The following is a 16,278-nucleotide window of genomic DNA, read 5'->3' on the forward strand; positions in this document are numbered from 1 at the left end:
TAAATTTTTATATGATTAACAACTTCGTTTTCCCAGTATGAACATGGTTTATTAAATATTTAGAATATGTGGCATAATATGCATTTTGAACTGTAATAATCAGTTTCTATTATGTTTGTTGTTTGTGGTTGTTATGAAATTGATTTGTTCTGTTCAATAGCATTGTATTTGGAGTTCCATGAAGCATGTAGCCTTATTGTTTTTGAAATCTGTAGCATAAGCTCAAAGAAAAGACTTTATATATTTTCTTCTTTGAGTTGTTATCTGAGTTCTTTTTTTCTTTCTATTTTTATCAGGTGACATTCAGTCAGTTTAGTGCAGTACAGAGAGTGTTTGGCAGCTTTTGAGAACAATGAACTGGCCAAACAGAGAATGCCAAAGGCATTATTGTCAGCATTTGATAACCGATCTTGGATTCCGGTTACAAACATTCTTTTACGTCTCTGCAAAGGTTATGGGTTTGGTTCTTCAAAGCACGGAGAATCTTCATCATCCTCGGTTATTTTTCAGGTGAATAGTGTGAACCATTCATTACTAGTGCTTCTTATCCATCTTTTCATCTGAAATCACTTCTCTTTCTAACTTTTCCCTATGGCCCCCCTATATTTTTATAGAGACTGCTGCGTGAAGCTTGCATATCTGATGAAGAGTTGTTCTCAGCTTTTCTCAATCGTCTATTTAACACTCTCAGCTGGACAATGACTGAATTCTCAGTTTCCATTCGGGGAATGCAAGAAAAATACCAGGTATGATTATGCTTTCATTCAAACAAATTTTCTTTTGTTACTTAAGTCTTTTTGAATTTGTGTATTTATGTTTTGCATATAGACTATTTTTTATCACCAACTTGGATCCTAGTTTAGTGGACTTGCATCTTTCCAGACTTGTATATGCATTGTTGACCATTTTTCTACAACATTCATTAAGTAGGCAACAAGGATAAAAAAGAAAAAAGAAAATGGTTACACTAATGTTCCTGGGAAAAAGGCTTATGATGCGTAGTTCCTAACCATGAAACTGAATTGCTGTTATTAAAGGCTACTACCTTTTCCAGATTGGAATAAGTTTTGTATGGTAAATGTATGGGATCCAGAGATTGTAATATTTATCGCTGTCTTTTCTTGTTGCCTAGTATGTCATGGTCTCTCAAATCCAAATACATGACAAAAAGGTGAATTTATAAACATGCCTTCTTCATCCTCTAAATTTATAAAGCAACCTAACAGGATCGGTGGTAGTTTAGTTCTACTTGAAAACGTAGCTTGGATTTTTTTCTTTGTATTTAATGGATGGCTTGAGATGTACGGTGTGCAGATGAATTTGGAGAGAATTTATGGTGATATTGAGGATCACTTTCACTTTAGATAAAAGATCTGAGATAACAATGACTGGGGCAGGCAAAGAACTTTATTTTAGACGAATCATCTAGCAAATATTTCAAATAGAAAAGAGAAATGTTTCTTTTTTGAATTGCTAGAAATGCTGGTCATTATGAACTCTGATGGTTCAAAGATGGCCGAATAACATTTAGGTTAAAAAGTCATCTATGGTGGGTTCCAGTTTGAAGTTTTGGTGGGTTCCAGTTTGAAGTTTTGTTTATAGCCTGCTAATGTTTATCTAACTGTTTGACCTTATTTATATATTTTCTACCTAGCATCTGCAAGATTGTAAATGACTTGCATTACTTTGTCATTTTTTTTTTATAAGAATTTCAGGCCTCATTAAAAACCCCCTTCTTGATTAATGGATCTTTTAGGAAAGCTCCTTAATCAGCAGAAGGTGGAAAAGAGTGCCTTAGGATTTTATTCATCAAAGACAAAATACATAAAATACAGCCATAAGACAAAATAACAAACCTAAAAAATTACAGAACGTAGAAAGCAAAACCCCAATGCGACCAGAACTCCCTTAAACAACACCAAAACTGACTCAGCCCCAACAACCTCAATAGACCACCAACCCGACTGCAAAACCTCTAAAGCAACCTTCATTCATCATCCAATCCCCTGTTTAGCTAAAGTAACAGCCTCACAATTGCAGCTCCTCGGAATATGTCTAATAATGATCTCCCTCTACTTTGTCATAGAATTGAAGTTATACTGCTTTCATCACAGGAAAAATTATTATTTATACATATGCCATTTAAGTTGATGGTTATAACATTTTGTCAGTATGCAATGTAAATTCCATATGTGAGGTAGCCGCAGCTTTTTCATTTCATTTGAACTCATCTTCCTTAGGATCTATATTTGATGTTCTACACCTGCTTTTGCAGGTATTGGAGTTTCATCAGAGGAAATGTTGTGTCATATTTGATCTCTCGTGTAATCTTGCAAGGGTATTGGAGTTTTGTACCCATGTGATCCCTCAAGCATTCCTCTCAGGGCCTGATACAAACCTTCGAAGACTGACTGAGTTGATTGTCTTCATTCTGAACTACGTAACTTCAGCAGCAGATGCTGAATATTTTTACTTGTAAGTTGTTACCTGGCTGATCTATTTTTTATGTCTATCATTTTTCTTTTTAAATTATAATGTCCAATATCCCAATAACTTTCCACGTTAATGATCTAATCTGTCATATAAGGAGAGTCAATATGTTACTTGATTGCCTTTTAAGAAGTTGCATGCTAGTCGTTTGATGAACTCTATTTTTGGTTCTTGTATTTCATTTTTCTTTTGTGCTATGTTACTTGGACTTGGGAACTAGGTTTTGGTATCTTCAGTGTAACCGCACCCCCCAACACAAGTTTTTCCTTGTATTTAAAGTCTTTCGGGGATCATGTTCCTATACCCATATTCGAAAATGTCGGACACAGGTGTTGGATACAGGTTCTTCAAGAAAACTAGTCGGAGCAGCATAGGTTTATATTTAGCCGGCGTTTTTTTTCCTCGCTTAAATATGATAGTGGACTCGTTGAAAGTTTCACATTTTGGATTTTTTCCCTCAGATGTTTGAACCGACTATTCTTACAACCTTGCTTTGTAATTAGTTGAACTAAATATAACAGTATGACTTGTTAATTAGTATGTGAAAAGCATTGTACTTAAAAATACCTGCTTTTGTTCTTTTTACTCATGTTATCAGCATTTTTAATTACAGGTCACTTAGACAGCACGGTCAATCTTTAGAGAAAGTAAACAGAGGCATGATATTAGCCCCTTTAGTAGGGATCATTGTGAATTTGTTGGATGCTAGTATGGACACTGAATTCAAGGAACGGAATAATATTGTGGATGTGTTTGCAAACATGGATTGCCCCAAAACTATGCATTATGGTTTGCTGTACATGTTAGAGTACAATTGGGTTAGTATTGTTAGCTCAAATATCTCCAATAGTTCTTCTTTCTTTCTTTTTCTCCATTAACGAGCCAGGAAAAAAATTTTTTTCATCTCAAGGTTTCGATTCATAGTCTTGATTCCTTTACACCATTTTGCAGGCTACATATTTCAGGGGAGAAGCCTACATGCCTAAACTCTGTTCGCTAGAGAATTTATTGACTCTCCTCATCAGCCATAGTGATTCAAAGAAGATCGGGGAGCTTGAATGTGGAGAAACCAATGCCGACGATGGCATGTGCTGCATCTGTTACGCCTCCAAAGCTGATGCACAGTTCGTACCGTGTTCCCATAGGTCTTGCTATGTGTGCATAACTAGACATCTTCTAAATTGCCAACGATGTTTCTTTTGCAATGCCAGTGTCTCGGAAGTAGTCAGAATCGTAGAAAATACAGTTGAAATGTAACTATGAATCTTAAATTGTTAAAAGAAAATGGGGGAGAAAGGAAGAGAAAGTGAAAAAAAATCAGGGTTTCCTTTTTCTTTTCTTGTTCATATTAGTCCCCACATGCTTTTGTTGTTGTTAAGGATCGATATCCTTATGTATACCCTTAAGAAGCAAGTTTGGGTTCAAATTCCAGCATCTGCAATCCCCTTGTTTAACCTCAGGCTGCAGTTTCTTATTTACCAGGGAAATGGGTAAATTACGAATTTTGTAAGTTGAGGGTATTATTCTGTAAATGTGAGATGTAAATGGAAAGGAAATAATATAAAGAAATGAGTGCTATTTTTTGTCTGAGGATATTCAACGATCCCAAATAGCATGAGAGTATTAAATAGCATCTGTAAGAATGTATGTATATATGTTAAGTTCGTTTCTGATAAACTGATGTTGAAGTTTCATTCATGTTAGGGCTCATACCCTTATCCACGAGGAAGTTTACATTTTCTTTATCTTTGGAACTATCTCGATATGATTTAGGCCTTCTCGATGTGCTAAGGTTATAATGTTATCTATGCCACTTCCAGTTATCTCTAAATCATGAGATCGATTCGAAAAAAAGAACTTCTGATTTGATTTCATCATAATATATATAATATTATTGATGGAAAAAAGGTTTTGACGATAATAGACAATCTATCCTTTTTAATTTGGTAATTATATGATGGTGGTTGGTGTTCATATTCTTTGTTTTAATAAGGAAAAAGTGGAAGAAGTGAAGAAGGGAAGATGATGGTTTTGAATCTTTTAATCGGTTTTGGTTAAGAAATTTTACAGTGACTTTAGTGTTAGTGAAAGGTAAAATAATTTTATGATGGTTACTCGTAGGTTAGTATGTCCAGTATATATTGTTGGTTGTTAGTAATTTTACCCATAAAAAAATTCACGTGCTTCCGTCAAAGATTGTATTAAGAGGTCATGACTTACCAAGAGATGCAAAACACTTAAGATTATATATTCAGAGATATTATTTCGAGGCTTTAACCACAGAGAAATTATCTAGAGGTCTTGTCTTGATATACAAAATGTGTCTTGAAGTAAAGATCTAGAGAATGTATAACATTTGTCAATTTGTGTCACGAAAACATCATAAAATGGTATGACCTAAGACTTATGTGTGCATGTATGTCTAGTATTAAAAGAGTAGTCTCTAGAGAACCATCATGATTGTTTTTAAATGGTTGGGGATTGTACATATATCGATGTGTGATTGGTGCAATGAAGTAGCATGATATTTCGATTGCCGGGTAGACATTGTGTTCTTCGATTATTTAGGAGGTTATTTAAGAGAAAAATTACGATAAAATTTATAATTTTCACGTTTATCTTTTATATTTTCAATTGCAATGACGAAGAGTATCGCGATGACAGCAAAATTAATTAAAAGAAGATATTAGGGGCAAATTGATTGTCTCCAATGGACGGTGACATTTTTATGTGCAATACTAATCGAAATAAGGTCATAAGCATTCTTATGAGTCGTGGTTTGTTATGAGATGATTTTGAATTCCAATTTGAAATTCTCTTACAGTCATGAGCCATTGTAGTGTGGTCTCCAACGAGGATAAGGAGTGATTTTATTTTTATACGGAGGTCAAATTCCATCTTTCAACACACGAATTCGTAAAGAAAATATTAAACAGCTACAAGGTTTATGTGATGTCAATTGGCTGCAGTTTCTTCATGCATCATTAGGCTACTTTATTTTGAGTCCGTAACAAAAGTAGATGTTTTCGATGGTCGTTTCACAAAACATGTTTTCGCTGTGACCCAATAATCTGACCAAATTATTTGGCCCAAATATCAAATCTCATATTAATTATCCAAATCTCATAAATATATATATGAATATTTATTCATATCACAAATTAAATAATTTTGGTAAATGAATTATTTTTATTTTTTGAAAATTTGAGTTTGAGCACTAAGAAAATTAGGAGTGTGAACATTCAATATCAAATAGTTGAGAGTTATCTGTCTTATATTTATCCAAATTAATATATATATATATATATATATATATATATATATATATATTTAATTAGTTCTTTTAAATTAGTTAATATACATGCATTAGAAGAAGCAAAATACAAGTAAATTATACTTGAGAGTAGGCGCACAACCTAACTAAATTGAAGGGGGAAATATTTAATATTATCTGCAATGGTATGTGGGCGGGGAACCCCACAGAATATTCACAGAAATTTGTAATTTGTGTTCTCCAGCCTTTATTAATGGTTGCCAGCTCCCATCCAATTGTCTAATTTCAATTCTTTAATACGTCGGAATCTACTCTATCCCACGTCATTTGAATTTAATTCCCGGATTTACATATTACAATTTGGGTAAAGTACACAGATGGTCCATACTATAAGATAATACTTTATTAAGTTTTTTATTATTAAAAGTTATAAAGTGGTCATCTAATTATTAACGTTCAGCTCAAAATGCTATCAATTTTTCAAAGGAAACTGACGAGTTAGAACATAATAAATAATTGAATGACCATTTATAACTTTTAAGAGTCAAGGGACTTAATAAAATAACATTTTATAATCAAAAAATCATTTTATAACGTTTAATGGTCAATGGACTTAATATAACAATACCCCATAATTAGGTGACAATTTGTACTTTACCCTTACAATTTTTAGATAAACATCAAATATGGATAGAGTTTTAATTGATACGTATCAATTGCAAATAGAAGCATTTATTCAAATAATTTTATCATTAATTGTTATTTGAAATTTAATCGATTCTGATTTATTATTTAATGGCTTATTATGTTTTCTTAATTATAATTTTTTTGTAAGAAAAAGTTACTTTTAATATGTCATTTTCATTCAATATTTCTATCTTAAAAACACTCTATAAGAGTAGGTTAACTTCTCTTCAAAATTGAAAAGGAGCGAAGTAATTTTTTTTATAATATAAAATGTTTTTAAAACAATTTGTTTTTATCTTAATAAATCGATTTCTATTTTCTTGAAATTTATGTTTAAGTTTTTTTTTAAGAAAAATTATAAAAAGTTAAATGATGAAAATAATTAAACACAACATGTATAATATTTATGTATGGATAGAGGGCGGAAGTAGATTCTATAGAAATTTTAAAATATTATATAATTTAATTATTTTTATAATTTTTTATTATTAATTTATTTTCATTCTTCCTAAAAATTTTTAATTTTATATCTTAAACTTATAATATAAATTACTAAATATAAAATTTATTCCCGACATAAAATTTTGTGTCGTCCTTAATATTTATTATTAAATTATAAATTATTCATAAAATATTTTAATTATTTTATATTTTAGAAATATAGAAAATAAATGACTTATAAATTATTCATAGTATAAATAAAAATATTTTTTTGTTTCTATAATAATTTCTATATAAAGAGAGCGGAATGAGAATCTTACTTTCTAATGAGTATTGAATCCATTAAGAGAAAAAAATATATCAACCGATAATTTTAACTATCTTCTTTAGAGGATAAACAATTTTTTTTATTTAAAAACAAAAATTATTTATTTGATAATAAATAATTGGATAAGTCATTCAGGCTCGACGAGCATTCGTTGAGTACCACTAATAATAAGTACCTCAAGTTCGACAAGCATCACTAAGCACAACTAACGATAAGTAATGTTGAGCATCATTAATTTAATTTATGAAAAATTAAAATTTATTTAAAAGTATGATTGAATTGAGAGAATATGTAAATAATATGGACTAAATGTGAGATTATACCAATTATCACATCACATATTTTATTTATTGTTAACAACAGTTAACCCGTTGATGATCACGTCTTAATTAAATAAAAACGAATGTGACTATATATTAGCTAAACAAAAATGAAAATGATTATATCTTATATTTTTTAAAAGAGAAAATAACTTCAGTGACCGAAAATGTCTTACAATATACGATTTTAATCAACTTTTTTTGAATTTACGAAAATGACCAACAAATTCGCAATGCGAACTCCAATTTCGCACCCAGTTTCCAAATTCGCAACGCGAATATGTAAATTGCATTGCGATTTTCTAAATTCGCGTTGCGATTTTCCAAATTCACAACGCGAATCTGTAAATTGCAACACATAAGTCAAATTCGCAATACAAAAGTCAAATTCGCAACGCGAATATGTAAATCGGAACGCGAATTTGTAAATCGCAATACAGAAGTCAAATTCGCAACGCAATAGTCAAATTCGCAACGCGATAGTCAAATTCGCAAAGCGCGTTTATTTTCACAACGCGAATTTTATTTAATTTTCAAATTTGAAACACAATATTAATTTTGCAACACAAATGTAAACAGTATTATCGCAAATCATTACCTAAAACCCTAAATCACAACTCAGTCTCATCTCCATCTCTCACTCTCTACGGCGACATCCGTCCCCATCTCCGACGAAATCCGTCTATCTCCATCTCTTAGAGCATCCCTCACAACCATTCACGGTCAGAAATGAAAAATCAACCACCGATGGTTAGTTTTTTTAATCTCTTATTTTTATTTTGAAATTTTTGTATTATTATTAGATTTTTCTTATATTGATGATAAATTTGCAGGTAATTTCAATATATATAGATTAACCATTTCACTGAGATTGCTTAGTAAATTCATTCGGTTGCTGCCAATATTGTTAAAATGTTTAGTCTTTAACCCTGTGAAGTTAGTATTTGTCTTTGTTTTTTGGTTGAAGTAATGCAATTCATTCAAGTTTCAATTTGCAGAATAAGAATAGATTTTGAAACTTAAATTTGCAACACGAAAATGAAAATCGCAACTGGTCAATACGAGTATTGACCAATATCAAAATCATTACATGTAGGGTCTATTTCTTCTTCTGAAACGTCATCAAAATCCGAGTATTGACCAAGATCAAAGTCCGGGTATTGACCAAGATCAAATTTCGAATACTGACTAGTACTCACAATTTTTTCTGTTGGCTCATAATCGTCTAACTGGTCAATACAAAAATCGGAATTTGGTGTTGAAAGTTGATTGGGATTTGGATTAGGAAAAGGTTGTGGGTTTTGATATTGTGTTTGGTATTGGAAATGTGGTGAAACAAAATTTTCTTGGTGATGAAATTGTGGTGGAACCATTAAATTTTGAGATTGATAACAACATTGTACATTGTGAGCACCATAAACTGGGGTTAAAGAACTTAGTTGATTACTACCCGCTACTGACTCAACTTCACTACTTCTAGGTTCAACAACATACAATGTAACATCATCTTCTTGCGAAACACTAATGTAAGCAATGAATCTTTCAGCATCTTCATTGTCGGTTAACAAATAAACTTTACATTTTCTCTAATAAGATAGCCTAAATCGACTTAGAGGCTCTAAATTCAATTTCTTTGCAACACGTAACATTAGAGTTTCATAAGTTAACTTTTTTAATGACAGTTTTAGTTGAAGATTCATGGGTAAAGACACATATTGTAAAACACCATGAACATTCTCTCATGACCCTCCAAAACACAAATCTATCCAAACATGGTCAACATTAGATGATTTCATTCTACAAATTGTAAATTAATTTACTAAACAAACGAGCTATAAACTACATATCATCACTAACTTAGAGAAAAACATATCTTTATTAAGTTAATAGTTGATAATTTGGGAGAGAAATCATTGAAAAATTATATAGAAATAAAATTATGTAAAAAAAAATTAGAGATGGAGAAGGATGTCGTTGGATATAGAAACGGATGTCGCCGGAGAGAGTGATAGATGGAGATGAAATGAGTTGCGATTTAGGTTACGAGTTGCTGCTGCTGCGTAGTTATATACCCAAAACATTTGTGTTGCGAAACTAAAACTTGTTGCGAAATTAAATTTGTGTTGCGAATTTAAAAATCGAGTTGCGAATTTGAAATTCAGTTGCGAATTTGAAATTCAGTGTTGCGAATTTGACTATCGCGTTGCGAATTTGACTTTTGTGTTGCGAATTTGACTTCTGTGTTGCGATTTACAGATTCGCGTTGCGATTTACATATTCGCGTTGCGAATTTGGAAACTGGGTTACGAAATTGGAGTTCGCGTTACGAATTTGTTGGTCATTTTCGCAAATCCAAAAAAAGTTAGTTAAAATCGTATATTATAAGGCATTTTCGGTCACTGAGGTTATTTTCTCTTTTTAAAATCAATGAATAAAAGTGAACATAACACGAACATAAATGATCATCTATATAATTAATTATGTAAAAAGTAATTTAAATTAAATTATGTAAAATAAAATAAAATATTATTTAAAATAAAATTATTTAAAATAAAATATTAATTAAGTTATTTTTTCATAATTTTTTAACAATTTCCGTAAATAACAATCCTAAAGTTGGTATATAATTTCATTTCCTTTTCACTTTCCTTCTTATTTTTTGTCTTTCACTCCAAACGTAACGCCGTGACGCCACTGAATTCTTTTGCTAATCAATTAAACAAACACTACACAGTTCATAAGTACCTTCCTTTCCCTTTTCTCTTGATAGTGAAAGAATCAGTGGTAATTGTTGGGTAAGAGATATGGCGATGCTACAGAGAAGAATCTTGAAAAGAACCTTAGAAGAAGCCAAAGCCAGATTCAACTTCAATTGTAACCGTATACGTTCTACCTGCTCTTCCTTCTCCAAGGTCACTTCTTCTTCTGCTGCCGCCGCCGGTACAGCGTCCGACAATGTCCTACCTCAGCTTCCACCGTTTGATTACCATCCGAAACCGTACAACGGACCATCGGCCGATGAAATCCTTGCGAAGCGGAAGAAGTTCTTAGGCCCATCTCTCTTCTACTACTACCAAAAGCCGGTCCATTATTTTTTATTTTCTTTATACTTTTCAGTGCATATAGTTTCTTTTTCCTGTTTTGTACATCAGTAATTGATTTTTTTAATGTGTTCAGTTGAATATTGTTGAAGGAAAAATGCAATATCTGTATGATGAAAGCGGCAGGAGATATTTGGATGCATTTGCTGGAATCGTAACGGTGTCGTGTGGTCATTGCCATCCGGAGATTCTGAATGCAATAGTAGAGCAAAGTAAAATTCTCCAGCATGCTACCACAATTTATCTCCATCACGCGATTGCTGATTTTGCTGAGGCTTTAGCTTCCAAAATGCCTGGAAATCTCAAGGTTAATTTCTTGTTCCTTCGCTGAATTTTCGTTTTCAATTTTTATTTTTTATTTTATTTTCTATTCTGGTGAAGCACTATTAGATTCTTAATATTTCTGCCTCGTTTGTTTAAAGAAAATTTTGGATTAAAGGAAAAACGAAAAGAGGCAATTATAACAAATTCATAATTTTTCAGTAAAAGAAAGATTACGGATTTTTTTCGTAGTTTTAAGTGAAGCAATATACCAAATCAACTGCTGTTATTAATAAAATTGTTTATCATTGTAAAAAAATCTAGAATGTTTGGCTATTGGTATTCATGGGGGAGATAACTGGAAAAGAAAGGCTTGGCTAATTGATTACTAAATTATGTCTCGGGATGAATTGTTTTATAAACCTTCTTTTCAGGTTGTATATTTCGTGAATTCTGGGAGTGAGGCGAATGAGTTAGCCATGCTGATGGCCAGGCTATACACTGGTAGTCTTGGTATGATTTCCTTGAGAAATGCATACCACGGTGGAAGTTCTAATACTATTGGACTCACTGCGCTAAACACATGGAAGTACCCAATACCAGAGGTTCGGATACTTATCATGTTGTAGTATTTCTTATATACATTTCTTGGCATTGTATCACAAATTCAAGTTTAAGTTGTCTTAGCAGCCATTGACATTAAACTTATTTTTTTTAGCTTGAAGTGATACGCTGTCATTCAAATAATTGAATAACTTATATGTTCCTCTTTTCTAATTGCTTGTTAGCTCAATATGATGGTGAACTATGTATTTGATATGCAGTTGTAGAGGATAGTATAAGATAAGAATGTGGATAGAATTAGATGATTTAATCTTATCTCATATTTGATGCATGCAAAACTTAGATGTTATATTTTTCATCACATGATATGTTTGATGCAATTATGATTAGGGAGCAAATTTTTCTATCACTCGAAATTGCTCCTTTTTATTATTGTATACAATGTATTTTTTTGAAAAAGGAAAACACAATATTTTAATGTTTATAGGAAAGAGTGAAGCAACGTTTATTGATGGGTATCCAGCTCACAATCTTATCCCATGGGAGTGGAGTAATTGTTTTTATTATTAGGTAGTACTACATGCACTAAAATATTGCTCTAAAATGATGCTCTCACATATATCTATTTCTTTATTCTAAGGGAAGCGAAAAGTATTAAAATTGTTTTGGGTCTATAATAGAAAACATTGTAATGCATGTACTAAATGAATTTGTCAACTGTGTGTATTAGATGAGTGTATATAGCCTTTTCCATTTATTTATCCTGTACTTTTCATCAACAATGCACTTGCCTTAGTTTCCAAGCCTGGAGCTTGTATCTCAGACTTTATCTTAACAATTTTAGTTGTGCAATCAATATAAATTCCCTTTACGACTATGCACTAGTTCTTTGATGATTTGTTTTGAATTAACTATTACTTGGATTATGTATAACAAGGATGTCATTTTTTGTCGATGACATCGAAAAAATTTGGAACGATGGAAATTGGTGTAGTTTTGCAATGTTAGGAAGGCCAAATTCTCATGCCCAGTAGTAGGTAGAGGTGTTGTAACTGGATCAAACGAACTCAAATTATAGGAAATTTGTGCTTGATTTGGAATCTAAGGTTTGAAGTTCAACTAGGGCTAGATCGTGTTTCATTTCTGAAGTTCAAACTTGATTTAAGCAATATAATCATTCAAACTAAAATGCTGATTTTCAAATGTTGTAAATGGCATGTGACAGGGTGAAATCCATCATGTCATGAATCCAGATCCTTTTCGTGGAGTCTTTGGCTCTGATGCTACTCGTTATGCCAAAGAAGTACAAGATCACATCGAGTTTGGTACTTCAGGAAAAGTTGCTGGGTTTATAGCAGAAACCATTCAGGTTAAATTGATAATCGTCTCCTTTAAGTGTTTCTTCCTTCTTTTTTTTCACAATAAAACTTGTCCTGAAAATTTCAAATTTTTATTAACATTAGGGAGTTGGAGGAGCAGTTGAACTAGCCCCAGGATATTTGAAACAGGTTTATGACATTATATGCAAGGCTGGTGGTGTCTGCATTGCAGATGAAGTACAAACAGGATTTGGTCGCACGGGAAGCCATTATTGGGGTTTTGAGACTCAAGGTGTCATTCCCGACATAGTTACCATGGCAAAGGTCTTTAGTCATTAAACTTTGTTGCTTATACTAAATTTTCTGAACATTGAAACTTAAATGCTCATTTGGTTTAGCTAGCTATATTCTGTTATTGCTTTTAGAGATGGTTGCATCCTGTTACATAACATGTCATGTTTGCCAGGGTATTGGCAATGGATTACCGTTAGGGGCAGTGGTGACAACACCAGAAATAGCGAGTGTGATGGCTCAAAAAATTCAGTTTAACACTTTTGGTGGAAATCCTGTATGTTCTGCTGGTGGACTTGCAGTGCTCAGGGTGATAGACAAGGAGAAGCGTCAAGCACATTGTGCTGATGTTGGTTCTCACTTGATTGGACGCTTGAGATCTTTACAGGAAAAACATGAGAGTAATTATTCTACAATTTAGCACTTTAAATCCCCTTTGCTTTGCATTGTTTCTAAATACAGTATTATTGCCAATTTCACCAACCATTATTTTGCAATTTTAAATTACATTGAACAGAAAAAATTTCAGTTCTTAGACAAAAGGAATTGCATTAAAATGGTCCTTTGTGGTTTAACAAAGTTTTTGGAATACAAAGTTCTAACTTGAGTTTATATTTGTTCGTGTTCTTTTCCAATGTCAAGTTAGTTCTATCAAGTAAACCGAGTTCACATTTTTTTTAACTAATTCCTCCCTTTTCAGTCATCGGTGATGTCAGAGGCAGGGGATTAATGGTGGGCATAGAACTCGTTACTGAAAGGAAGGAGAAGACACCGGCCAAGGCAGAAACTGCCATCCTGTTTGAGAAAATGAGAGGTATTAAGGAATAAATTCTCAAATAGAAAATTAGAAAATAAAGGCATTTTGTATTACTTTATCTTCTGAACTAACATCTAGAGAAATCATATCCCTCTCTTTTCATTTTTACAATCCCACGTTGCCACAGGGGAGGGACATAGGGATGTATAAGATGATTGCATCAACCTGTTTGAGCCTATAAGATAATAAACGTATAGGCTTTCTCTTGCTTCAACGTTTAGAAATTTATGCTAACTGTTCTCTTTTCTAACTGAAGAACTCGGAGTTTTACTCGGGAAAGGTGGACTACACGGAAATGTTTTCAGAATAAAGCCGCCAATGTGTTTCAGCAAAGATGATGCCGGTAAGTCTCTCTTTCTCTATTGATTTTATTGCCAAACTCAACAAAAAGTTTTCCAGTAGGGACGACACTCAACAAATAGGTTTCCAATAGGGTTATAGTCAAACCGAGCCGAGTTCAAGCTTGACTTGAAATTTGAGATGCAAAGCTAAACCATTTTACACTTTTAAAGCCTCAGCTCTGTTTAGGACAAATCGAATTACTTGAGCTTTGTCCAATTAGGATCAATTAATCTCATTTACCCAATAAAAAGTGAACCACATTTTCAGTTACATGTTTTGTATTTGTGCAGATTTTCTGGTTGATGCTTTGGATTATGCAATGTCGAAGTTGTGAGCAAAAATGGTTATGTAACTTCTCGATCCTTAGGCATATAAGTTAAAGCGTGATCTTCTGTTTAAAAATAATACTAATAATTAAAATGCATTCTCTTTGCATTTGGATGTGTCAAAGGATCAATAAGTTCCAGCATAATTATCTTTTTAATGTTGTGAAGTATATTTCTGTGCATTTGGATTTGATTCTCGTTCTTTTTCGATGATCTAGTCACTGTAGTTAGAGATGTATGGGTTTGGGTTCGAGTTCGATGTGCGAGCAAAATAGTTGCTTGTAAATCAACATTCAACGCCCAATGTTATTCCATAAACGAAGCAATGGAATTGCTCGTGAATTTAAATCATAACCGACTTAAAAATACAGCAAACAAAATTACAGCTCTAGAAAAGCAATCTGCCAAAAACAAAATAACTTCGATTAGTTTTACAACTAAATATATATGTTCTATTTTAATCAATTTTAAGAAAAATAAGGAAACAAAATTGGTTAATACAAACCTAGATTAATTGGAGTATGAAAATATATAAACTATTAAAATAAATTTAATAAATAATTTATATTTGAATACATTCCATATAAAATTTAATTTACAATTAATCTAAATTTTAAAAAAATGAATTTAATGTTTTTTATTTTTAAACTAAATTTATTTTCCATAATTATTTTCTCAATGATTACACATATAAAAGAAATGGGAAATAATAATAAATTTGATTTAAAAAAATATGCAAATATTTAACTCTTTTTTAGTTTAAATTTTGTTTTAACTATAGTTTATATTTTATATGAAATGTATTCTATTATAAATGATTTGTTAAATTTATTTTAGCGATTTATATATTTTTAGACCCAATTAATATTGGTGTGTATCCTCATTTGGCCACTTTTACTTTTTTTTTTAATCTCTAGGATTCTAACAATAATATTTGATATATATGAAATGTTGTAGTAAATTTAGTAAATATAAGAATTAGTGTACTGGTAATGACGCTCTAAAGTCTAAATCATCTACTAATTCATGTGTTCAAGCTTCAATTTAACCAATTTTGTTTCTTTATTTTTCTTTTAACGAGATTACGTAATAAATGGCGTTTGTACTGAAAAATCACCCTTAGACCCAATAATTACCTATCAGGCACCCTCTCCCTTAATATTACCGATCTAGCACCCTTTCTGACACGGTGGCAATAAAGCGCGGATCGTCAGTCGCGCCTTCGCGGGATTTTGTCATAGCTGGCGCCACATAAGGAAAGGCCCGGATGACCATCAACACCTTCATTGAACGTATGACATGATCCACACCTTTTCAAACCATCTGTCTCCTACATTGATTACCACCCGCCCCCTTCCCCCTCTCCCTATAAATACTCACTCAACACAACCCTTAAACCACACTTATATCTCAAATTCTCTCATTCTTCTTATTATCAATCTTTCTATTAAGAAGGTAAAATATTTTTATTATATTATAATTATTTAATAGTTTAATAATTTATGAAATTTTATTGTACTAATTTTTTTATTACTTTTTGCAGTTATAAAATGGAAGGCGGGTTGCTACGTTTAGATGAGAATCATATCTCGACGTATTTTGCCGATACAGTAACAATTTTAAATTGTGTTGTTATTTTATTTATTGTGAATATTTTATTTATTTTATTTTTTATTATTAGTTTATATTTTAATATGTATACTATTTATTAAATTAG

At 31.9% G+C, this 16,278-nt stretch overlaps 2 protein-coding genes across 2 annotated transcripts; both read left to right on the forward strand.

The window, feature by feature from the left end:
- The first annotated feature begins 309 nt into the window (after positions 1–309).
- Positions 310–3,984, forward strand: LOC120212440 (E3 ubiquitin-protein ligase RKP-like). Its single transcript, XM_039210738.1, has 6 exons — positions 310–510; positions 615–746; positions 2,276–2,475; positions 3,104–3,308; positions 3,442–3,614; positions 3,870–3,984. The coding sequence occupies exons 1-6, from the start codon at positions 373–375 to the stop codon at positions 3,982–3,984; spliced, it is 963 nt and encodes a 320-aa protein (XP_039066669.1). The 5' UTR covers positions 310–372.
- Positions 3,985–10,277: 6,293 nt separating this feature from the next.
- LOC120212554 (alanine--glyoxylate aminotransferase 2 homolog 1, mitochondrial-like) lies at positions 10,278–14,741 on the forward strand. Its single transcript, XM_039210828.1, has 9 exons — positions 10,278–10,623; positions 10,718–10,948; positions 11,337–11,507; positions 12,692–12,835; positions 12,930–13,109; positions 13,252–13,477; positions 13,777–13,890; positions 14,150–14,236; positions 14,526–14,741. The coding sequence occupies exons 1-9, from the start codon at positions 10,345–10,347 to the stop codon at positions 14,567–14,569; spliced, it is 1,476 nt and encodes a 491-aa protein (XP_039066759.1). The 5' UTR covers positions 10,278–10,344; the 3' UTR covers positions 14,570–14,741.
- The last annotated feature ends 1,537 nt before the right edge of the window (positions 14,742–16,278 follow it).

This window comes from Hibiscus syriacus, unplaced genomic scaffold, assembly GCF_006381635.1.
Source record: "Hibiscus syriacus cultivar Baekdansim isolate YM2019G1 unplaced genomic scaffold, ASM638163v2 tig00110013_pilon, whole genome shotgun sequence".
Lineage (NCBI taxonomy): Eukaryota > Viridiplantae > Streptophyta > Magnoliopsida > Malvales > Malvaceae > Hibiscus > Hibiscus syriacus.

Bases quoted from the DNA above. Each gene is read 5' to 3' on its own strand.
- LOC120212440 (XM_039210738.1), top strand. From the start codon at position 373: ATGCCAAAGGCATTATTGTCAGCATTTGATAACCGATCTTGGATTCCG. The intron at 747-2,275 runs GTATGATTATGC...CTGCTTTTGCAG, and splicing joins GAATGCAAGAAAAATACCAG to GTATTGGAGTTTCATCAGAG. The intron at 2,476-3,103 runs GTAAGTTGTTAC...TTTTAATTACAG, and splicing joins GATGCTGAATATTTTTACTT to GTCACTTAGACAGCACGGTC.
- LOC120212554 (XM_039210828.1), top strand. From the start codon at position 10,345: ATGGCGATGCTACAGAGAAGAATCTTGAAAAGAACCTTAGAAGAAGCC. The intron at 11,508-12,691 runs GTTCGGATACTT...GGCATGTGACAG, and splicing joins GGAAGTACCCAATACCAGAG to GGTGAAATCCATCATGTCAT. The intron at 13,891-14,149 runs GTATTAAGGAAT...TTCTAACTGAAG, and splicing joins CCTGTTTGAGAAAATGAGAG to AACTCGGAGTTTTACTCGGG.